Raw genomic sequence first — 23,558 nt, forward strand, 5'->3', positions numbered from 1 at the left:
CTTCTTCCAAAACAGATTCATACAGATGCTGAAGTATCCTTCAGTAAAAGTAGTAGTAGTGCCATAATGTAGTCTACTTTATTAGAAGTAAAAGTCCTAACTAAGTACTAAGTATTTGGATAAATCAGTTTGTATTTATTGTGCTACCTTTTATAGGCTCCTGTATAAAGGCTGTTCTAGTTTTATTTCGTTTTTGCTGGTACACCACTTTTAATGTCCTCGTGTTGAATCAAGGTTTATTAACATCTGAATCCGTAAACTAGATACAAGGGGTTTTGATGGATAAGGTAAGCAAGTGAACCTACTTGGCCCAATTAGAAAACTTAAACTCTTCTTAAATGGGAATAATCGGTATCAGTTTGACTTCCAATGATTAGTGATACGCCTTTTATACCTTTCTGTCCCCGTAGGGCCGCCGTAGACGGCACCTCGTCCCGCCTCCAGCCCAAAATGTGGATGTGAAATAAGGAAGTGTTGGTTCACTTTCTAAAGATCTACGGGCTTTAAATTCACATCAACTCGTAGACTCTTTTCATGACATGCCGGGACTTTGCTGCTTGTGGTGAGTTCAGGGTCACTCGCTGTCATCGGGAACATGTTGCGTTTAAAGACTTCGCTGTTGTGGCTCCTTGTTCTTGTGACAGCTCATGTGACCGAAGGCGCGGGTAGACCGAGACAGCGGCTGAAACTGTCCGAAGATGAGGAACTGGTCTGGGGGTCGCGTGACCACACGACCAGCTTGAGATCCAGAAAAACCTCCAGTCCAGAAACAGCCGCCGGGCCCGAGCCAGGAGACGCCGCGGCCGCGTTCAAAGTGCCAACGCTGGATGGGGAGTTTTCCTACCAACCCGGAGCTGTGCGGGGCTCTCTGGTAATTCACGCCTTCACCAACAAGTCTGGGTTTCTGGAGTGTCTCTGGAGCTCGGAGGCGTCTCTGTTCAGCCTGGTTCAGGACCTACCGGAGCGCACACAGGTTCTCTTCGTGTCCCTGGACGAGTCTGCGGTCAGCGATGCTCTGTGGATGCGGGAGCAGCTGCAGCGGGCCGCCATGCACAGGTGACCGCACATGTCAGGGCTGACATCAGACCCAGTTAGTGCTGAACCCGGGCTAAGAAGAGTTCAGCACCTTGTGACACACCTGCTGCAGCGTCTCTCATGTGAACATTTACCAGTGTCCCAGTTTTCTAGGACAGTAAATGAAACATTTCAGCTTAGACCAAACAGTAGTTGTTCACTTTGGCCCCCCAAGACACATTTTAAAAGTCCCCAAGAGTCATTTTGTGTATTTTGTGGTCGATTTATTGATTTGATTGACTTTTCACTGGAAAGATTAACATCTCCCTCAAACCCTTTCACAGTTCTCTGGGCTAGGGGGACCCATGACCCACTGGGCCCCCAGGCCCATTCACTAATCTGTCCAGGGCTTTGTTAATAATAGCAACAAAAAACAGGCAGTGTTAGTATTAAACAGGTAAAACCAACCACTGAAAAACAAACAACAAGGGCTGGTAGTGACAGATAATTTAAAACAGTCACTGGTGTGGTGTGTTTCAGATGAACATTTAAAAAAAATCAATCGTCTGTTGTCAAATTTAACAGAAAAACTGTGAAATTACCAAAAATAACAAAAAAAAAAAATCATGACAACATAAACTAAACCCAGAAACCCAGAGAAAGAGGAAGCACAGTCAGAAGTTGAAACCTACTAACAGGGATCTGAAACTCACAGTTTAAAAACTCATCAGTTAATTCATATTAAAACTCAACTTGGTGACACTAGAAATGATGTGAGACGTGTCTGTTCTGCAGTTCATTGTTGGCCGATCCATGCAAAGATACTAACATGCCCTTGATGTTCGCTTGTGATTTGTGCAGTAGTTTTAATGTGATGCTGTATTTGCATGACCTTAATACACACACGAGGTTTTTGGTGCAGCGTTATAAGTTGATGTACTTAAACTCCTACGTGTTTCTGCAGGAAGAAGGAGGTTCTGTCCAGGCTGCACTTCTCTCCTGTGCCCGTCTTCGCTCTGGGAAACTGGATCCCCAGGGTGCTCTACTACTGGGGTTGCATGGGAATCAACTGTGGCCTGACCCAGGCTGTTTTTACCTCTGAGGGTAAGAGCTGCTTGGGCTTAATGGAGAAGATTTTGTGACTGATGTGATGCTTGATGTGCCTGGTTCTTTACAGAGAAACAAATGAAGTTTAAAGTATGACGTTGCAAAGTAACACCACAACCTGAAACTGTTTAGGCCGATATTAAAGCTTGATGAGAGGAGAAGCTCTGTAATTCTCATTTTGCTCCCTTCAGGGTGGAACATGCCCGTGATTGTCAAGAGACTTGACGCCAGATACGACTGGCTCATGGGCCGTTGGGGTCAGGGGTCGTATCAGCTCATCGATGCAGGAGATGGGTGTGATCCATCCCCATCGGTGGCGGGTGCTGTGGCCTGGGTGTCTGAGGGCAGATGCTCTTTCTTTGTTAAGGTGTGTAATAGTCATTATCTCTGATTATGGCCTGATTCCTTTTATTGCTGATTCTTCACATATTGTTCCCTTCAAACTGTTTGTTGTAATTCCCTCCAGGTGCAGAGCATGGCCAAATCCAACGCCTCCGGTGTCCTTGTCTATGCCCTCCCTGGTAACCCAATACAGGACATGAACTGTGTTGGGGAGGAGTGCTACTCGCCTCTGAGGATCCCAGCTGCCATGGTGCACCTGGAGCCTTCTGTCACCCAGGCTCTCCTGTAAGAGCAGCTCACCTGAAGGATTAAGAGCCTGCTTAGATTGATGTTCATCATCCTTGTACTCAGATTAACTGTTCTGGTCAAAGGGGTATTTGGAAAAACTGGGTTGTGGTCTCTCTGATTCCACTCTGCAGAGGTCTCTTAAGAACAGAGTGAATGCTTTAAACAGATTAAAACACTGTAATTTGTCTTAATTCTGTACTTTCCTTTTTCAAATGGTTCCTGTCTCCTGATGTTACGAATTTTTTAATTTGTTTTGTAGGTCTGCACAGAAGATTAATGTGTCCTTCCAGACCACTCCGTCCCCAAACTTCTTCATTGGCATTGACCAGCAGGGAGTTCTGTCTGAGATGGGCTGGTTCCTTTACCCCACGTTCAGCTTCATCAACTGGCAGGCCCAGTGGTAAGAACACGAATCATGATGGATGATTCCAGGTTTATCTGAAGAAGTCTCATATATCTAAGAAGAAAATAACTGTCAGCTTTGTTGCACAGTGGTAACATGTCCTCTCTGACTTCCTGTTTTTGCTTCCTGCATTATAACAAGTGGCTGTTATTAGCTGTGATCTGAGAGTGAGTGTAGAATATGAAACCAGTAATCACTTCTTAATCAGGTCTGATAAGTAACAGTGACAACAACATGCACAGAGTAATGAAAGTGACTCCCGAAGAGTTCATCTTACTTGTTATTTTTTTAAATATACATTTAAACCTCTGTTTATTTCCACATGCAGTGTGCACAATATATTGTTCTTGACGTGTGGATTGTGCAAAGAAAATGGTAAATGATCAAATTATATTTGGGGAACAATGTCCTCCCAAAAAGTCCCTGGACTTATCAGAGTTAAAGATCTGTGCTTCAGGTGGTGCTGGGGATTCCCTGGGGGACAGTGATGAGGGGAAGTCCAGGAGTGTCAGAATATCTGTGAACACAGAGCTCAGTGAAGCAGGACATGTTTAGGACTAAGACAAGATAAAACTGTACAATGATCAAAAAATGATCAGGGTTGCTGAATTAATTTTCCTCTTGAAAGAAATCTGTTAACCTCTGAATCTTCTACTGTTTTCATGTTTGAAAGGTATTTTATGTTCTTGCATTTATCAGGGATTTTGACTCTGTCTCCAGGTTTAATTTTTATGCAGATCTGCAGATGAAACTTGAAAATCCTGTGAAGAATGTTTCTGTCTTTGACAAAGTCCAAATGCAGGGACAGAAAGGAGCAGTGGCTACAGTCGACCTGCCTTTAGGTGAGTTCATCAACAGTATGTTGACATATGAAGTTTTAAATGCCTTTTTATTTTTTTATTTTTTTTTTTTTAATGCTTTATTATTTTGTTCTTAGTGACGATTGAATACTAGAATTCATGAGTTTCCTGCAGTTATCATCATTATTGAGATTAACAGCAGGGGAACTGAAAGTTTATCACAGATTTTGCAGAAGGTCCAAACTTCAGAACAGCCTCGATCTGAAGAACAACTTTAATGTGGGGAAGTGAGAGAATCTTCTCTTAGAGCATCAGTCGGAACCACATCAAGACTTTTAATGATACTAACGTGCATGTTCTATCTGTCTGGAGGCTTGTTAGACTTTGACACACTGGAGCTGGATGCGTCCCTTTCATGTCCTGGCAGGAGAGATGTGTCCTGTGCTCCGTGGGATCACACGGTGCAGCTGTTCGTCTGCTGCGATCAGCTCAGTCCGTACTGCAACATGGAGCTGGGCCGCTGGATCACCGCCTTCCGCAGGTATGAGGCAGATAACGGTAATGACTGCAATCCACACTTTTTTTTATACTGTACTGTATCTGAGCCATCTGTCCAAGGCTTTGGAAATATTTTTTATAAATAATCTAACATCATTGTTATATAATAAATGTCAGCTTTAGTATTTGATGTTAATGTAATACAACAAAAAGTACATTCATCAATATTCTTCTTGTACTGACATAAAGTGTTAATTAGGGAGCTTTAGAGATGCTGGCAGGCAGATTTGTTTTCTTCTGGTTTTGCTAAGTGGGATAATTGTCTCCAGACAGCAGCTTCATAATTGCTGCAGTGACATTAGAGTGGTCTCAGTATCTCAACTATCACTCTGTGTTATTTTGACAGAGGTATTGGGCGCTGGCTTACCGACGTGTCGCCCCTCATCCCCCTGCTCGACAGCAACAAATGCACCTTCACCATGAAGACGGTGCCTTGGGCGATGCCGTGGATCGTCTCCCTCAACCTGAGATTCAGTGTCAGCAACCAGACAGGTATTTAGTTTAACACTGAAGCCACTTTCATTCTGCAGCTGGAAGGGAAAGAGCGAAACCTGTTGTGTTGTTTGTGGATCTAATAAGTAGATATTGTAGCTGGACCGTTTGATGATCTCTGGGTTTATATCTCCCAGTGTTCCTCAGCTTAATTTACCAAACATGAACCATAGAATATTATTGTGATGTATATATTCATATACCATTATATAAATTATCTGTATAAGCAATCAGTGTTATCACACTGTTTAAAAGTCTAAAGAATCACAAATTCATTCATTCATTCACACTTGTAATGATAGAGTATTCATGATGCCCCAGAATGTAGCTCACATTTCTGTTTTCCAATCCATACAAAGTCAGTATGAGCTCATCAACCACAGCTCCACACAGTTCAACAACTCAACAGTAATTTAAGACTAATTTGCTTTATTGTAAACATGTATTCATCTATTCACTTAAGTATGAATTAAGTGAATAGCAACCACCAGACTACATGCAAAATATGCCTGTAGTGCCAGAAATGTGAACAGCAAAAGGTAGAAATACAAAATAAAAACAGGAAAAACCAAACTAGACAAACAAGAAGAAAAATAAGTGCAATTATAAATAAACAGGTACTTTTTTCAGTTGCTACAAACCTCTCTCTCTCTCTCTCTCTCTCAGGTGACAGGCTCCGCCCCTTCAGAGTGATGTCACTGTTCAGCGGTGGCACCTTCGACAAAAACTACAACAAGAGATACCAGCCAATCAAATTCCCCGTGCCAGCATCAACCAAAAAGGTACCAAGACCCCTGATCACTATTTGCAGTCGTGCCTGTGCAGCATCTCAGCAGCTGTGTGTCTGTTTTCAGGTGGAGCTGTTCGCTGTCATCACAGGACACGGCAGCGACGAGAACGGCTGCGGGGAATTTTGTGTTACCTCCCACCACTTCTTGATCAACGCTGTGTTCAACAACACCCACACATTTGACTCTGCAGGTGAGGAAAACACACTTTTAATCAGGAACATTTGACATAGGTAGTTGACAACTCAATCACGCATCAAGGTACAGGGTGTAGGACGTCATGTGGTCATGCTGCCGCCTGGGACTAATCTTAAACTTATTTTAGATGTGTAGTATGAAAAGTCAGATGTACTGTTTGCAAACATGTTCACCCTTGCATCTTCTTAAGGTGATAATATGTCATTGTTGTTCTGGCCTCAGCTGGTGTAGGAGGAGATTCATTTATCTTCTGAACAGATTAACTGAAGACCAATTAGAAACGTCATATTTACATACATTTGCATATTAATGAGGTAAATATGGTTCTTTTTGAAACCTCTGAAGCTTCAGATTACTGGAAGTGGGAGCCATGATGTTCTTTGGTCGTGAAGATTATGTGCCTCTTGTTAGAGAGCCTTGAAGTTTCATATTGAAGTGAATGAAAAGTTCTTAAAGTGTTTAGAAAAACAAGATCATCCAAAGATTCAGAGCAGCTTCTATTTGTCTGTTTGATGTTTAATCATGAGATGTATCAGTCAGCTCATGTGCATAATAATTACTTTGCCCGTTTTTAACTTTTCTCTCTGTTGTTCATTCAATGAATTAATCTTAAGGCAGAAAATAATGAACAGTGTCTTCAGAGTTGTTGTTTTATCCAGTCAACCTTCTGAGCACCACAAGCTGCTGAGTTTGTTATCATGTACAACAGATCTTCTCACTTTAATCTGGAACCAGCAAATCATTTGCTTCTTGACTTAATAACCGACTGAAGTGGTTTCCACCAGGGACGGCTCTGGGCTGTGCCATGCAGGTGACAGGTGGAGCGGTGCCAAACGAACATGGCACATGGCTGTATGGGCGAGGAGGCTGGTGTGATGGCCTGCAGGTCAACCCCTGGAGGACTGATATCACCAAACAGGTACAGGGTCATTTGAAGATCTATTATCTCAAGCTTCATCAGTTATTGTTTTATTTTATTGCAGGTTTAAGGTTCCTGAAATGTTGCTCAAACTGTTGTACAGCAGAAATAGAATAAATATCCATTTGTCTTCAGTGCCACCTTGAAGCCCAGTGAACCTCTGTCCCCACAGCCAAGTTAAAGGCATCTGGTACTGAAATCACATTGAAGTAAAGCGTCTGAGTGAAGTAAACCAATTAGAATTAGAGGGTGCTTTTTTATTCTGAAGCCAGTTATTGACCATAAAGACTCAGATTCAGTCATTTAAACTCCTGACTTGTTCCTGGCAGATCACAACCACCTGAATGATGTGTGTCTGTGTGTATTGTTTACACTCTGGGAGATCTTTATTCATTCCCTGAACTTTATTGCTATAGTTTGAAAAGTCTCTCTGTTTCTGTCTCCTTTCAGCTGGACATGACTGGGTTTGAGTCCAACACTGTTATCTACTTCGGTCTGTTTGACGGGCAGGATCCTAATCCGTCTCAGCAGCCGGGATACATCATCATGTCTTCTTTTCTTGTCTTCTACAAATGATCTCACTCCACTGTTTGGATGTAAATTTGAATGTGATGCTAAAAGTCCAATCAAGTCAAAGATTAAATTTATTTTCCTACTGTTTTCTGTGGATGTTTCTATTTCTCTTCCTCCTGTGTCATTAACTTGTGTAAAGAGGAAGTCCCACTTAAATCATAGCAGAGCACCGACAGCAGTGCTGATGCAAAATATCACCTGCCACACTCGTCCAGCACGACTGGTCATTTGTATTTTTCTCAAGATGTTACTCCAAACTCAACCAGAAGGCGCCTTACAGCTAAATAGGCACCCCATATGCTTTTTATGCCACAAGCTGAAGATGCATTGTTCTGAGAGCAGCCACTCCTCACTAATTATATGTAATCATGTCCAACTTGAAACTTTGGGGAGAAGAATGTGTTTCTGAGTGAGTCATTATCCTGTTGTGTTTTTTATGGGAGGTGATTCTGATTCTGTGCATCTTACAAGCTTTTGTTAAATACATAACTGTTTGATTCAGGAGACGCTTTGTTTCGAAGCGACTCACAATCAGAGCATCCAGCCTCCAACGTATGTGATCAAAACTGATAAGTTTATTTGTTTTTAAAGGCGTAACATGGTATTAAAAACATTAAAATATAAAATACATCATTGTATTATACAAAAGGTACTTTTTCCGAATAGAGGTTAGTGGTTACAGACGTTTGACTTATTTAACAGTGTGTAAGTAACAGTACAGACATTTTCTCTGCAGTAACTTGGCCTATAATAATATTCAAATCCTCTGACAAGAGAAAAAACATTTAATATCACTGAACATTTTCAAACCTTAAACTTGAAGGCTAATATGGTTTTAATGATGAGGTGAATTTTATGGCAAATTAATGTGAAGTCTGGGCAAAAGCATTTCTGAACGTGTCTCACTGACGTTAGACCTTGACGCAGGTTTTTCTGCAGCTCTTCTCAGTCTCAAACTGGTTGCTGTTTCCTAAACAGCCTCCAAACCAGAACTGAGCACAGGAATTAGCTATGGCGTCATAGTACCACTTCACCACGTAGTCCCGACATGGTCCTGGATCCAGGGTGAGGCTGCAGCGCTCCGCTGGAGACAACAGAAAGCAGGAAGTGTCAAACTCACAAATTGATGAGTGTCTGGTTTAATCCTTCCAATACAAGACATGAGTAGTAATTTACTGATTTAAATATTTTATCTGCTGAAGATGGTGGAGGTGTAGTACTTTACTTTGACGTTTATAGTCATGTCCTCAGACTTAATATCAGAACATGCACTTTTAATGTTGTTGGCTTTGATTACCGTTCTCCTTGTCCATGATTTATCTTATTTCTGAAAACCAGTTGCACTTAGGCTGATGTATGAAATATGGAGATGTTTTAGGATTTATAATAAATGCTTCCTTTACTTTTATAGAGGTGACACAAACAGGCTATGTTAATATGACAGTTTAGGAGGTGCAGATCGTGTTACGTTTGAAGAGGAACAACATACAAACAAAGTGATACGAATGTCGTGGACTAACCCTGGAACAAAAGCCAGTGTGTCTGTTTCCCAAAATGTACAACTCTTTCTAACATTGTGGCTGATTGGTGTTTGATTTGTTTATTTTTACATTCAAATCTTTACTTTCATGTTTCAGATAAAATGTTCCTCTATGTCACAGTGTAAAGTTTAGAGTTCCTGGAACTGGGATTATGTGGTAAATAGGATGTGAAATGTTAAAATCTAAAATATTCAAGACTTATTTCATTTGAACCAATAATTTCTCTTCTCTCAGGATTTACCAGGCAGCGGTGATGGAGGAGTGGGTGGAAACAGTAGTGGTGTCTCCTCCTCAGGTGGAGCCCTCGATGTAGGACCGGCAGGCCTGATGGCCTCAGTCATCCCCATGCGGCGTGTGGGGTTTTCCGTCTCAAACTGTGGGAGGAACTCTGTTTCCGGTCTGAAAGGCTCCCTGTTGAAAAATGGGAATCTCTGAGTTTCTGTGGAGGTTCTGCCGTCTGTCTTAGGTCTCCCTGGAGTAATGGGTCCTCTGTCGAACTGTGGTGCTGGAGGGCCGGGCTGTGAAACAGGAGAACAGGTTTTAATCTACTGTAGTTTCATTTCTGTAATAGCCAGTAAGGTAAAAATCCTTCTGTTGTGTTGCTGTAGTGCAGCCCCTTAAGGTCAGAGCAAAGGGACACATTTCTAATGCAACTTTAACTCTTACAATTTGTTTTACCTCAGTCTGCACGTTTACTCATTTGTTCTACTCACCACTTTGTGAACTCTCCTGAAGTCTCCTGTGAAGGTGGGGGTGTCCGTCCTGTAGGGGGGTTCCTGGACGTTACTGGAGACCTCAGGGATTCCTGGAGGAAACCTGGAGCTCGGGATGGAGCTGAACAAATGTCTTCCCTCATCTTCGCAGATACGACTCAGCAGCTTTCCTTCAAGAACTGAAAGACAGAGACCAGAGCAGTAAACAAGGTTGTTCTGAACAGTACAATATTATCCAATCTTTAAAAATGACACTACAAGTCTCTAAGGTACTTAAGAGTAAAAAAAACCATTCTTTACCAATCAGAGATATACACTGACCTCACATCTGGCACGTTTTACTATCTGTTGACAGTTGATTCAGTGATATATTATTCATTACACATATATTACTCATCATTTTTGTAAAGTTCATATTATTTGTGAGAAATCTGCTGATAATATTTTTGTAGTTTTACTTCTGTATACTGAATGCAGGACAATTACTTGCATCAGAGTATTTCTATACTGTAGTAGTACTTGTTTGAACTTTCTCAGACTAACATCTGGTGTGTTTTGTCTCCTTTCTAGGCCCAGAGTGTGAAGCAGTGCTGAGCCTCAGCCTTGTCTGTACCTACAGTACTTTCACTCTTTGGTGCCACCAAGTGTGAGAATCGCACACTTTCTGTACTTGACAAACATTTTGAACCTAAATTTGATCCTTTATGTTTCATGAAGGCAGAGAAGGTGAAAGTGTTGACTGTGAGGTACAGTCTGTCTGGACGGGTCCTGGTGCTGTTCAGGAAGTTTGAGCTTTCAGTTCAACTTTTAAATTCTCATTTTCTGCATATAATTTCCCACCAGTGGAAGTATTTTTGTGCACTAAGCAGATTCTTTGGAATCACAGTTCAGTGGAACAGGAATATTTATAACCTTTGGAACTTTAAAGGGCTAGTTCACACAAATTACAAATATACATATTTTCCCCTCTAGCAGTATCTGAGCATACTCTGGTTATACTTCAACACAGTGAAGGCAAAAAGGAGTTTTCTTGTGTTGCTCACAGTATTTGAAGGCCCTGAATATGTAACTCCTCTTCATAACATTGTATATTAATGACAAGCCACATCAAAATAAAAAATAGGCTATTAATTAAAGGGATTTGTTTGACGCTGACCAAATTCTGATTCTGATTCCAGTATTAATAAATCCTGATCACATTGCCTCATTACACAAACCCTCTTCCTACTTCACAGCTGTGATGAGAATTTTTTTTATCATAAAATAACATGTTCTCTTAAGATCAGTCACTCAAACTCAGAAGCTACGTTTTCAGGAGCTTCAAAAAGTTCAGCACTAACATCATTTCATCTTTTCTTCCCACAGAATTCACAGGTTTTCATTAAAATAATGAAAATAATAACACTAGAGATGGCACATTTATCATATGATCATAAAACACTGTCACCTGAAAGTTTTTTGAATTCACTAATCAGGTACACGTGCTCACTGTCCGGGTCCGAGGCCATGAGGTTGAGCTCCTTCTTGAACTCCTCAAACAGAGGGTCGCTCTCGTTCACCACCCCAATCACAAACATCTCGATGTTACTTCCCTGAGCTTCTCTCACCGCGCCCTCCAGACTGACTGAGTCCCTCTTATCAGCCTGCCCATCTGTGATGACGATGGCCACCTTCCTTACACCTGCCCGTGCCGCCTTGAACACCTGGTTGGCCTGTTGGATGGCGCTGCCTGTGAAGGTACCCTCACCCAGGTACGTCATGGAGCGTACCGCAGACTTGATCTCATCACGTGTGGCTTCCTGTCTGAGGCTGACCACAACCATGTTGATGTGGCTGTAGAGGACCACACCGACCCGTGTGGCTTCCCTGCTGACTGAGGCTCGATCGATCAGAGCGTTCACAAAGTCTTTGATCACGTTGAAGTGTTCAGGGCCGACGCTCTCTGAGCTGTCAATTACAAAAACGAGCTCTAAAGGGGTTTGACGGCAGGTCACTCCACAAGCTGGAGAAACAGAGCCGAGACAGACTGGTCACTTATAACCACCAGAGGGAAACTGAGGGTGTATGTAAGATAAAATGTATCGACAAACACTCAAATGTTGAACTTTAACACTGGATTCTGATTGGTTACTTACTGCATATGGATCTCACTATTTTGATGATTTCTTCCCTCTGTGGTAGACAGCAAACGGCAGACCTTTAGAATTGACGTCTTATTTGCTCAAAAATATTTAATTTACAATTATATTAACCCTGAGAAAGTCTGAAAACTCTAATATCTGACGAACACTTTGTCAAGCAGTTCATCAAGAAATTGTGATGTTTTTTGTGAGGGAGTGTTACTTACTGTAAGTCCAGGTTCTCCCTTCTGTCCAATTCTACCCTGTGAATAGAAATCACTATTAAAAAGCTCCTGACATACTAGAAGTTTTACTTGAGACTACAAAATAAATCCCTCATGAGACCCCTGCTCCTCTGTCCCAGCTGAGGCTGGACTTCAGTGTTATGCACAAGGTAACTGGACAGAGTAGGTCATAGCTGTTGTCATAAATGGACAGCACAGTTTTTTAACTCATAAAGAGAATTCGCTGCTAAATGAACAGATGTTAATAATTTCTAATATTTATATACCAAAGGTCCAACTGCTCCAGGCTCTCCAGGGTTTCCCCTGTCTCCCTTTTTGCCGTTCTCACCTCTGAACCCTCGGTCCCCCTGCAAGAGGAAAGAAGCAGCGGCCTTATTAACCGAAATAAGCTGCAGTACAAAGAGGGACACTCTTCTCTAACCAACGGAGTAACCAACAGTTCATTATAATAATTACCTTTCACTTTCATTATACACTGACTGACATTATAATCTTACCTTGTCCCCCTGAAGACCTTGTCCAGGAAGTCCTCTGGGACCAGGGATCCCTTGAAATCCAGGCTCACCCTGAAAATATCAAAAAGTCGAGGATAACTGATGAAACAAGATCTAAATAAACTGAAAGCATCTCTCAGCTTTCTCTTAGCTCTTTTTCTAAACTGCTATGCTCAAAAGTCCTTATCCTGCACAGCAGCAGACTATGGACAACACTTCCAGGAATATGTTTAAGCTAAAAAGATTACTCAAATACAAAAACAGACTGATGACACCAGTCAGGACACAGAACAGGCTGTAGTTACTGATCAAACTCAATAATCAGATGACACTGGTACCTTTTGCCCTTGGATGCCCTCACCAGGTAGCCCCTGTGGGCCAGGTGGTCCAATTTGGCCAACTGAACCCTGCAGATCCATTATAAGAAGACACCAACATGTCATTAACAGGTAATGTCTTTAAAGTTTTCACAAATCACACACAGGCCAGTGTTTAAACAGGACTGATTACCTTGAGACCAGTTAGACCAATGCCTGGTGGCCCAACAGGTCCTGGAGGTCCAGGCAAGCCTCGATCTCCCTGTAAATAAAACAGCTTTTAGGTTTATTCCCAACTGAAAGAAAAAGAATAGCTAAAAAACAGATAATGGATCAGGCACACAAAGCATGCCACCTATTACACACACAAGTACAGCAAACCACATGAAATACTAGAGTTAAATGAGTTGTTTTTATATCAGACATATCCAGTTATGAGTATTTGTGGTTCTGTATCTCACATATTTGGAACAGATATAAAAAACATTTTTTAGATTAGACCTGTTAACATTATTTAATGACATGAAATACGAAAAAAAAAATTGTCCTACTGCAAATAAAAAGACCTGAAAATGTGTAAACATTTACCTTTGGTCCAGGTAAACCAACACCTTCAGGTCCAGGTTCTCCAGGCAAACCTGCAGGTCCTCGAAGTCCCTAAAACATAGGACGGAAACATCACATGGTGTAGGGTGGGGATGAGACGCACAAAGGGAAAAAGGAGGATGTGATGTAGCCTGATACTCACTTGAGGACCATAGAAGCCTTCACCTTTCAGTCCAGGTGCCCCAGCAGGTCCTGGTGGCCCTCTGTCACCCTACAAACAAAAACACACCACTTGGTCTGGACTAATTGGGAGGATCAGTGAACAGTTCACCTGAGCTGAACTCACCTTTGGACCAGTTAAACCAATCCCCGGCTCTCCCAGAGCTCCAGCTGGACCCTGTGGACCCGGTTCTCCCTGACAAAAACCACCAAGAGATGAATTAACTAAAGTCACTGCTGCTCAGTTACAATCGCTTTGTTAGGACTTGGGCTTACTTTGGCACCAGGTATACCCCTCCCTGGTAATCCAGGTGCACCTGGTGGTCCTATGATTCCTGGTTCTCCCTGGAAGAGAAAACATGTAGTGTGTAATAATCTGCGAGAACAGATTCCACTGCATAAATCAGTTGTGGACTGTATTTAATCCACATCAGAGCCTTAATCCAATACCTGTGGATTTTCTCTGTATTATTAAGTGTTGATACAATTACATTTCCTTTAAAAGTTCATATGGATATACATTTTTTATATCTGCTCATCTAACATTTCAAGACCTTCCTTTCAGCTCTAGGAACTTGTGATTTTTAATGTTTGCTAGAATTTTACCAACTGGTTGATTAATCAAGAAAATAATTAGTACATGAATGAATAATAATCCTTAATTACTTGCCACCTTAATGTTTTCTAAACAAATCAGGTCAAATTCTCTTGAACCTCCTGCTGGTTTACAGACACGATGGAGCTTAAAGGTGAATTCATTTATTTTTACAGGCAGGTTTGGCTCTAATTTAGTAAAAAGATCTATTGATGCAGCAATGTAAGTTGAAGAAGTAAACAGTACAGTGTGAAATGATTATAGACTATGTGCATATAAAATGCATAAATGTACCTTTGGTCCCATTGGCCCCACAGGACCAACTGCACCCAGGAGGCCTCTGGTCCCCCTGTCCCCTCTGTCTCCCTGAAAAATAAAGTACTGTTCAACAGTACTCATAGTTTTCCGAACTATCTTCAGACCCACCGACACTGAGTTGAAGATAATTACATATATTAAAGCATATTTACTCTATACATATTTGTTATATACACATCAATGTGTAAATGTTTTCTTACCTTCTCTCCAGGGACTCCTTTACCAGGAGTCCCATCAGGTCCTCTGGGGCCCGGTAACCCAGCGTCACCCTGCCGACATTTGGGAAGCAAGAAATAGTTAAGATAGATTTTAAAAACAGAGAGAACAGGATTTAAACCATGATGTTACCTTTGGTCCTGGGGCTCCGTCCTCTGCTGGTTGCCCTGGTATACCTGGTAACCCTTCGGCCCCTGGGTCGCCCTGACAGGAGAATATAACATGCAGAAAGTGGTCTGACTTTTACTCTGCTCACAGTCTGTCTCTTGTAACGTCTGTGATTTGTGGATTAAGGTTTGTTTTATTGTAATTCATGTAACTAGATTAAACAAGACTATCATCTGCTGTTATTAATTTGTTTCTAAGGATGGTTCACATTTTAGAGCCCGACTTACATGTGTTACCTTTAATTTTAGATTTTTCCTCATAGTTTTTTACAATTCAAGTTGAAGACTTACTTTCTTTTTTTAAAGCTTAGGAATAAGACTGGAAGGAGACGCCTCCACAGTGGCTCTTTCTAAAGGTACTATTACCTCTATTTACTTACTGCTATGTCTCATCTGATCATGCAGACTGAAGTCTTCCTGCTAAGCTAAGCTAACATATTCTGGCTCTAGCAAACTAACATGAGAGTAGTATCAATCTTCTCATCTGACTCTCAGCAAGAAAGCAAATAAATGTAGTTCCAAAAATGTTGAACTATTCCTTTAAAGGAAACTAGTGTAGAGTGATAAGTGTTTTAGTGTTCAGAGGACTTACTTTGGGTCCTGGTTTTCCCACTCCTCTCTCACCTGGCAGTCCAGGCTCACCTTTGAGGCCCTGATTCCCCTGAACATTTACACAGGCATTGGACATTCAGTGTGTGTGTTTCTACTGTCGAGCTTAACACTAACAACCAGCAAATTAAATGTAGGTGAAATGAATGTATCACAGACTATAAGTTATCTACCAAAAACAGCTTCTCTGCTTCCTCCATAATTGAGATCCTGAGTCAGACTTGCAGGCGTTTGATTGACAAGGCAGCTGCCTTTCACTCACACATTTATGTCACAAAATATGCAGAACAATTTAGATGCAATCAGGCAGAGAATGAGCTGACTGACAATCACAATTAGTGCTTTAGTTTCTGAAACAAACATCCTGGGAAGGTAATGGATGTGACTCCCCTGTCTTACCTTAGGTCCTGGTATTCCAACGCCTGGAGCACCTCTGGGTCCCGTGGGTCCAACTGGGCCTCGATCACCCTGAGAGAGAGAAGATGAAAATGAAAACATGAATCTGTACTGGAGCAACATGAGTAGGTGGAAAACAACTTTCTGCACAAAAATGTAACTTATTTTGTTCTTTTCTAAACTGGTCAGCCTGTGATAAGTAATGTTTTCTTCCTTTGGGCTTGAGATGTGGCTTTTCACAAAAGCAAGTCAGCACCAAATAGTTTTACATCAGTTAATCCAGAGTGTACCTTTTCTCCTTGCAGCCCTATACCAGGTGTGCCAGCTGGACCTGGAGCCCCAGGTGGACCAGCACTGCCCTGGGAAAAGATTTTAGTGTATCATCACTTCATAAAGACATGCAAAAGTAATCAGTCGCCCCTAAATTAACTGGAGAATGAAAATACTTCAAATGGACTAAACATTTAAAGTGTGTTTCACTTTCAGGTATATTCACCTTGTCACCTTTGACCCCAACACCAGGAAGCCCACGATTGCCCCTTGGACCTTCATATCCTCGGTCGCCCTAAAACAAGACAGTAAGTCTGATCTACAAATCACTGTTTAACAGTTATTTTAATAAGGACAAGTACACAGCATGGCCCAGTGCCACAAACCACAGAATTTATAGCCTAAACTAAGCCCTAGAAGGAAATTCATGTAATACACACAACTTAATATGGAAGCAGATCCAGAACAGTTATAAAGTATTGTCTAATTATAAAATAACAATCTCTCTGTGACCAAATGCCTCATGTTTTTCACTCAAACACCAGCAGCTGATGGTTATGACAGCTAGTGGGCATGATGAATTCATGACATCCGACACTTTCAATTTAGCTTGAAAGAAAAATCTTCATATACTTGATTCAATGTAAGGCCTTATTTTAAACAGCAGCTTGGTTTGAGACTGTACTCACCTTTGGCCCTGGAAACCCCTCACCAGGTGGTCCAGGATATCCTTGTGCTCCTGGTGGTCCTGGGGGACCCTGGAATAGTATGACGTGTTTTACTAAAAATCTACATGTAGGTTTCAGTAAATGTTGACATAAAACAACAAAGATGCTGCTAAAAATAGGGCGGCGTGTAAGACGTCTGCACAGTGTGTGCACATTAGGCAGAAAAAGCAGTACAGATGTTCTGTGTGACTTTCACCTTTTTTTAAAAAGGTTTAATTTTCAGGGAACAAAATGCAGAGAAAAGCCTGCCCTATTTGTGATGGGTGATGGCAAAATAAATCCTATGGAAATAAAGTAAAAACAGTCACCCAGCTGTGTTATCCAGTGTTATAGTGAGTTCTAGTATATATTATATGTATGTTTAGGAAAATATTTGTATTTTATGTTGGTGTTTTGTTTTGTTTATTTACCTCCATAAGATGGATTTAAACACAATCAACTGTGTAAAATATATTGATGCAGTTATATTAATTATCACAGATGCAGTTAATTATCTCCATACTCACTAATAGTCCTGGTTCTCCTACTCCAACAGGACCAGAGGGACCTGGTCTTCCCTGAATACCCTTTTCACCCTAAAAGCATCACACACAACTAGTCAACTTAAAAACCTAATTTCAGTAAGATAATATCAGACAAAACGTTTCTTTGGGGGCCAATGGCTCATCAGACCCTTCCACCTACCTTGGCTCCAGGGAAACCAATACCAATTTCCCCAGGTGGTCCCGGGACACCAGTGGGTCCTCTGTCTCCCTGTGGGGTTTGCACAACATGTGATGGAAGCTTAACACAACAAATTAGCTTAAAATAGTAACTAAGAGCATTACTGGGATCAAATCAACAACGATGGAATGTAAGTATGATGGTGATAAATCCATGTAACTATGTTTTTGTTGGATTTTAACTGCAATATTTGCCCCATAGGGAATTAAGAATCAGTTCATCTGTCATTTTCATTTGGATGATTACTTCATAACATTAAATGCATTTACAGTACTATCTAGGAGATAATAAATAGAAAAAGACCATAGTAATATGTATTATACCGTCTTTAATCCATGAACCCAAATGAACTATAATTTTGTGGTATTTATAAAGAACAGCGCCTTGTTCCTTGTCCTTGATTAATGTCTCAACTTTTCCTGAAAGTGATATAAATCAAATTATATTTCTGGATATCTGGATGAAGACATAAAGACATCTTTGTTAAAAAGTTGTGGGACAGCTCCTTGGTGATGGAGGCATCAGCATCTTATTAGCCTTGGGCACACATTTTAAAGGTCATTTTTATGTTGCCCCTTTTTTCACTCAGACTTAGCTCACAATTCAAATGCTGTGTGGGAAAGTGTCTGTGGAGAACTGTATGTCACAAATGAAGAACACTATTCTACTGCTTGGAGTGGAAACAACCCAAACTTCTAAATCATCTTAAGTAACTTTCATACCTTTTCTAAAACCGTGCTCTGTGTCGTATGTTTATTGACTGATGAATTTCAGGCCCCAAAGTGGAAATGTTTTACGAAAACTCTGAAAGTGAAACTGCCTCAAAAAACATACAAATTATTTTTACATACTTTAAACAACACTGTACAGCATCTTAATTTGTGCGTTTTAGATATGTTAGTAGGTGTGCTTTTGAAATTTAGTGAGATCCCACTGTTCCCAGACTTTAAAGCTCAGAACTGAGCATCTCCCAGTGTATATGGTGAATTTTCTAGTGTTCGCACATGACAACAGTCCAAACAGTCAAAGCTTTGCTGAAAGAAACATGTTAAACAGAAATGACAGATAACAATGTTGAAAACATCCCAAATTTCAATTCAGCTCTTTTGTGAAACTTACTTTAGGGCCTGTTGGGCCCTCAGGACCCGCGTCTCCTAGTAGTCCCATCAAACCCTGCAAAACATATGTAGATACAATCACTGAACACAACAATAACGTTTGCTGTAATTTCACTGTACGTGACAAACTGTACAGCATCAGTTGCTTTTCTATAACCATGGAGAGTGATTTTCTTCTTGCAAGAATGCTGCATGACAGAACAATCATGTATGAACTGAAAATGAAGCTTCCTTGTTGTATGAATGATCAGGTCAAAACAAACTCACTCCAAGTACAACAGGATTAACGTCAACATTCACCGCTTGCATGCCCTTTGATTCTCAGGCCAAGCTCACAAAAGAACAAGGTTATTCTGACACTCTGCCCATAACACAAAGGAGGAGGAGTGATGCTGGTCGGCCAGGTCCCTACACTAATCCCACCACACAAAGTCTGTTCCTGCAGAAGAATAATATTCTGCAAGCCTGAATTCACTGCTTTGGATAGCCACATTAGTATCAGGATTACTCATAATCCAATATTCACATTCCATTAGTGCAGGGCTGAATACGAGACAAATTCCACTTCCATTTTTCATATTGGACAGCAAATGGATTCTCTGATGTCGACATATTGTGATGTCTATGTATCAGTATAAACAACAGGTAGTGAACTGATTTGATCACTTAAAGGTCAAATCAAGTAAAAGGGCCATTAAGATTAAGACAATATATTTCTGTGTTTGAAAATAATCAAACCAAGCTTCGTATTAGTTGCTGCTCAAATAAACCGAAAGACATATGGTCACTCTACCTGTTCTCCTTTTGGTCCTCGTGGGCCTGGAGGTCCCTCAGGACCCTGCAAGATGACACTTAATTCATTACCAGTACAAATTCTGTCGTCTGTATTGGAAATTTTATTAAATAATGAACCTACAATGTCACCCTTTTCCCCTGGAGTGCCACAGTCTCCTCTCTCCCCCTGTAAGACAACACACATATTAAAAACCCCTTGTACATGTCAGTTCGCATGATGAAAATAAAGAAATGGTAATAGTAAACAGACACCCACCTTGTTGCCTTTATAACCTGGCTGGCCCTGCAGAAAATGGAACAGTTAATGCAGTTTAAAATCTGTATTTCATCTTAGAAGATGCATATTAGTGCTTAGCTGTGTCAGAGCAAGGGATGGATTTTTACCAGTGGACCGTCTTTTCCAGGTTGACCATTCAAGCCAGGCTCCCCCTTATTAAAAAGATACCAATATACAATAAGCTGCATAAAATGACAATAAAACACTTATTTGTTTTATGTTAGGACTTACCTTTGCACCTTTTTGACCAGGAGCCCCCCTTAAGCCTTGGTCTCCTTTTCTACCCTGAAATGAGCAATTGTTGGCTGTTAAGTCTTGGATAGAAGTTAAAGGACAAGTTCATCATTTTTTTATATAATTCCTCTGTTTTGATGATAACTATGATTTGTTGATTTCTGAAAAGCTTACTGGACTTGCAGGGCCTCTCCCTCTGTCACACAGACACAGTTGTATCTTTGGACACTAACAGAAAGAAGCATAAACACTCAGTCATCATTTACACTTGTTAAATAGAGTTAAACTAAATGCTGAATTACTGAAATGACTTACCTCTTCTGATGTGACTGCAGCCTGGAAGCAAAGCATCATGTATAAACAATGTCAAGAGTAGTTGAGTTACAGTTTAATGATACTGGACACTGATAATGTTATTCAGTAACAAAACCTCAATACCTTCTGACATTTAATATAAAAAGCTATAAATGTGAAGAGGATCGACCATTTCTAAGAAGCAGAACAAGCAGTCCCAGTCTCTCAGATTGGCCCTGACCTACTGTAGATATTTGACATTTGTGAGTGTGTGGAAAATGTAAAACAGACGAGAAAACCCCCCATGCAAACACAATACTGCAACTAAGGTTTGACCCCACTATGAGGACAGAAAGTGCATAAAAAGGGGTGAACATAATCACTGTGGAAGCAAAGCTGCATGCTGCTGTCACTGTGATCAGCTGCTGGGTGTGCAGTAGATTATTAGCACTTCTCCACCAGGTGGAGAACAAAGAATCAAGCAACTGGTTATATTTTGTTACGCAGTGCACACTGCACAGGTGGGAGGTTAACTTAATCGAGGCAGTGGAAATAAAGTTGTTGGTATTGTAGTGGAAAATGTGCCTTAGACTTTGCATTGACAACAGAAGTCTGTTCTTGGTGCAACATAAATCTGCTGCCACTTCTGTGAATTTAGATGTTACACCATTTATGTGACTCTATATGTGACTGTTTATGGTGTGGGATACAGTAGAACTGATGCAGTAATATATACTGTAGTATAAAAGTATTATTTATTTCTAGCCTCTTTGTTGAGCTGTAGCAAATTAACATTATTTACAGTCATGTTTCCCCAAAAAGTACGTTAACTGATGTGTTTGTCGCTGTCTGAAAAGTCTACACCAATTAAAAAGTGATGTATTTCAGAAATGTTAGAGTTATTTCTCAGGCCGATCTTATCTGAGGTATTCACACTTAAAGCAACACTCACCATCTCTTTGAGCAGCTTCTCTTCCAGCTGAGTATCAGTAAGGCTTTGGACAAACTGCTGAGCAGGTGTGCTGGCAATGGCTCTGAGTTTGGCATTATTCTGACTCTGCTGGGCAATGTCTGATAACCCTACAGCGAACAACTTTACACCATGACCTTTGGCCTCTGCTGCAGCTGCAATGACATCAGGGTTGCGAGGATGATCCACCCCATCAGTCATCAGCACTGCAACCCTGACAGTGTCTGCCGGCGTCTCCTGCACCAGCAGCTGAGAGGCATTGGTGATGGCGTAGGTGGTGTAGGTGCCGTGGCCGATGTAGTTCATGGTGCTGACTTGACCTTGGAATGAATCCAGGTCTTTCCAGGCTGAGAATCTCTGCTCGATGGACACAGAGCTGCTGTACTGAAGCGCAGCCATTCGCACCTTCAGTGTCCAGCCAGCTACCTGCAGCATAGACAGCCGTGTGCTGAAGCTCAAGACAAAAGCCTTCTGCTTCTCAAACAGGAATATCTTTGACTTTTCAGAGCTGTCCAGGATGAATGCCACCTCCAGCGAGCATGTCAGACCTGTGGGAAAAGCAAATCACATGTTATTGTCTAAGAGACTGGCAAATATTAAATGTTAGATGTGGAGAGGCTCAACCACATCTGTGAGTGTTGGATTTTTGTGTTCAGTCAGTGGTATAAAGAGCTGCAATGAATGCAAAAAATGTAGAGACACCCAGGAAAAACTCATTTCACATAGACACAGCCATAATTTTAGTGACTTCAACTTTGAACATGGAATACTTGAGTCTCAAGCTTGTTGACTCAACTGCTACACTGCCACCATCATCCATATTTACCAAATGCAGACCTTAGCCAGCTTTTCAAGGAGGACAACAATAGAAATAAGGCCAGGATAGAGCTGCTTGCAGGGTGAATGTCTCATTTTCCAACTTAAGTCTTGTTACACCCATTTGATGAAAGTCCTTTCCCACCAACATGTGAATCCCTCATACAAAAAAATACCATTTTCTCCATCATTGTGCAGCCTGTGGTTGTTCCTGCGTCCTGTTATTCTTCTCTGGCCGGTGGCCTCATGTAGGAAAGCTAACAGAAGAAGGCAGAGGCCCAGTCCTCTCCTCAGCTTTCCCCTCACAAACATTTCCATCCTATAGCAGAGAAGGTATAGCTTATCATGAGATAAGATAAGATAATAAACAATATATACATGGAGTATATAAAGGGGAGAGCTGCAGATACTGATTGGATTTAGGTTCGGTTCCACTCACTGCATTTGGCATGAAGTTGATTTATAAATGAATACACAATTTAATATATGTAATTTATATTAAAAGCATCCCCTGTGTATTTTTAGTGCCTAAAACATTTGCATAGTGCTGTATAATACATAAAATCCTGTTTTCATGACATGTAAAATGGTTATAGATTCAGAATAATTAAATACTAATCAGTCAAAACAAGTTTCAAATTCTGCAACCTTTAGATGTGTAGCTAATCAATATTTTACTGAATAGGAATGTGCACATGTAAAGGAAATTTATAAATATTTGATTTCATGAAGATAATAATTTGCCTAACCTGTGGTACATGCATAAAAGTTGCCATTCAAACTGTAACATGACGCTGCATGTAAATCAATATACACTCGGAATGCAAAACGTTATTAAATCGTTTACCTAGATTCTCATTTAGCTGGAGTAATCTCTTTTAGTCCTGTCAGCTGTGGCTCTTTGGGAGGCATTTCGCAGCAGAATCAGGTCCCTTTAAAGCGGGTGAGACAAAGTGAGGACCATCAGCTGAGCTGATGTGATGTGGGGCTCTGGGGCCGCTCCAACATTGCAGCGCTGGCCCAGTGCAACGCGTGATGACAGAAGAAAGGACTGTCCCCACGATCCTGTTCCCTACACTCACACTGCAGGGATGAGTCCTGATCTGTAAGGATAACGTGGACTTTAGGGGACTTTTGGTCAGGGGTAGTGTTTTTGTTTTGTTTTTCAAACCACCTGTGTGTCTTTTAGCATAAGTTGGGAGGGTTAATATAGTTTTCATTCTGCCTCCCTGTTGAAGTTCATGGACATTGTTTGGACGTTGTGCGTAAAATACCAAATAAGACTATTTTACCTTTCCACTCTCACACACTAATACAAAGACTAGATGAGTTGTAGTGTGATTCCTACGTACAGT

At 41.1% G+C, this 23,558-nt stretch overlaps 2 protein-coding genes across 4 annotated transcripts; one reads left to right on the forward strand and one right to left on the reverse strand.

The window, feature by feature from the left end:
* Positions 1–418: 418 nt before the first annotated feature.
* On the forward strand, positions 419–7,569 carry LOC113136365 (uncharacterized). 3 transcript variants are annotated; one of them, XM_026317119.2, is made up of 12 exons: positions 419–1,056; positions 1,979–2,118; positions 2,313–2,488; positions 2,588–2,748; positions 3,011–3,151; positions 3,875–3,996; positions 4,327–4,495; positions 4,859–5,004; positions 5,671–5,786; positions 5,859–5,985; positions 6,776–6,909; positions 7,360–7,569. In XM_026317119.2, the coding sequence occupies exons 1-12, from the start codon at positions 596–598 to the stop codon at positions 7,483–7,485; spliced, it is 2,019 nt and encodes a 672-aa protein (XP_026172904.1). In that variant the 5' UTR covers positions 419–595; the 3' UTR covers positions 7,486–7,569. The 3 variants fall into 3 exon arrangements, with proteins under 3 accessions (XP_026172904.1, XP_026172907.1, XP_026172906.1); XM_026317122.2 differs by having other exon boundaries at positions 4,336–4,495; XM_026317121.2 differs by having other exon boundaries at positions 1,982–2,118.
* A 466-nt stretch (positions 7,570–8,035) lies between these two features.
* col28a1b (collagen, type XXVIII, alpha 1b) lies at positions 8,036–23,271 on the reverse strand. Its single transcript, XM_026317118.1, has 35 exons — positions 23,051–23,271; positions 22,380–22,522; positions 21,370–21,935; positions 20,439–20,459; positions 20,298–20,351; positions 20,121–20,174; positions 19,997–20,041; positions 19,869–19,895; positions 19,734–19,778; positions 19,611–19,655; positions 18,819–18,872; positions 17,661–17,729; positions 17,483–17,551; positions 16,938–17,006; positions 16,475–16,543; positions 16,269–16,337; positions 15,982–16,050; positions 15,566–15,634; positions 14,939–15,010; positions 14,791–14,859; positions 14,567–14,638; positions 13,954–14,022; positions 13,805–13,873; positions 13,661–13,729; positions 13,501–13,569; positions 13,106–13,174; positions 12,934–13,002; positions 12,599–12,667; positions 12,368–12,448; positions 12,084–12,119; positions 11,872–11,908; positions 11,184–11,738; positions 9,737–9,915; positions 9,265–9,541; positions 8,036–8,566 (listed from the first exon to the last, which is right to left on the reverse strand). Exons 2-35 carry the CDS (start codon positions 22,519–22,521, stop codon positions 8,394–8,396), a joined length of 3,570 nt encoding a protein of 1,189 aa, XP_026172903.1. The 5' UTR covers position 22,522; positions 23,051–23,271; the 3' UTR covers positions 8,036–8,393.
* Between the last annotated feature and the right edge of the window lie 287 nt (positions 23,272–23,558).

This window comes from Mastacembelus armatus, chromosome 16, assembly GCF_900324485.2.
Source record: "Mastacembelus armatus chromosome 16, fMasArm1.2, whole genome shotgun sequence".
NCBI lineage: Eukaryota > Metazoa > Chordata > Actinopteri > Synbranchiformes > Mastacembelidae > Mastacembelus > Mastacembelus armatus.

What these genes read in the sequence shown, in the direction of transcription:
- col28a1b (XM_026317118.1), bottom strand. Translation starts at nt 22,521, where the DNA reads ATGGAAATGTTTGTGAGGGGAAAGCTGAGGAGAGGACTGGGCCTCTGC. An exon ending in TGGGGCCAATGGGACCAAAG is followed by an intron (nt 14,023 to 14,566) that starts GTACATTTATGC and finishes TTTCTCTTCCAG; the next exon opens with GGAGAACCAGGAATCATAGG. An exon ending in TTGGTTTACCTGGACCAAAG is followed by an intron (nt 13,175 to 13,500) that starts GTAAATGTTTAC and finishes TTTTATTTACAG; the next exon opens with GGAGATCGAGGCTTGCCTGG.
- LOC113136365 (XM_026317119.2), top strand. Translation starts at nt 596, where the DNA reads ATGTTGCGTTTAAAGACTTCGCTGTTGTGGCTCCTTGTTCTTGTGACA. An exon ending in TCTGTCACCCAGGCTCTCCT is followed by an intron (nt 2,749 to 3,010) that starts GTAAGAGCAGCT and finishes TTTGTTTTGTAG; the next exon opens with GTCTGCACAGAAGATTAATG. An exon ending in TACAGTCGACCTGCCTTTAG is followed by an intron (nt 3,997 to 4,326) that starts GTGAGTTCATCA and finishes ATCTGTCTGGAG; the next exon opens with GCTTGTTAGACTTTGACACA.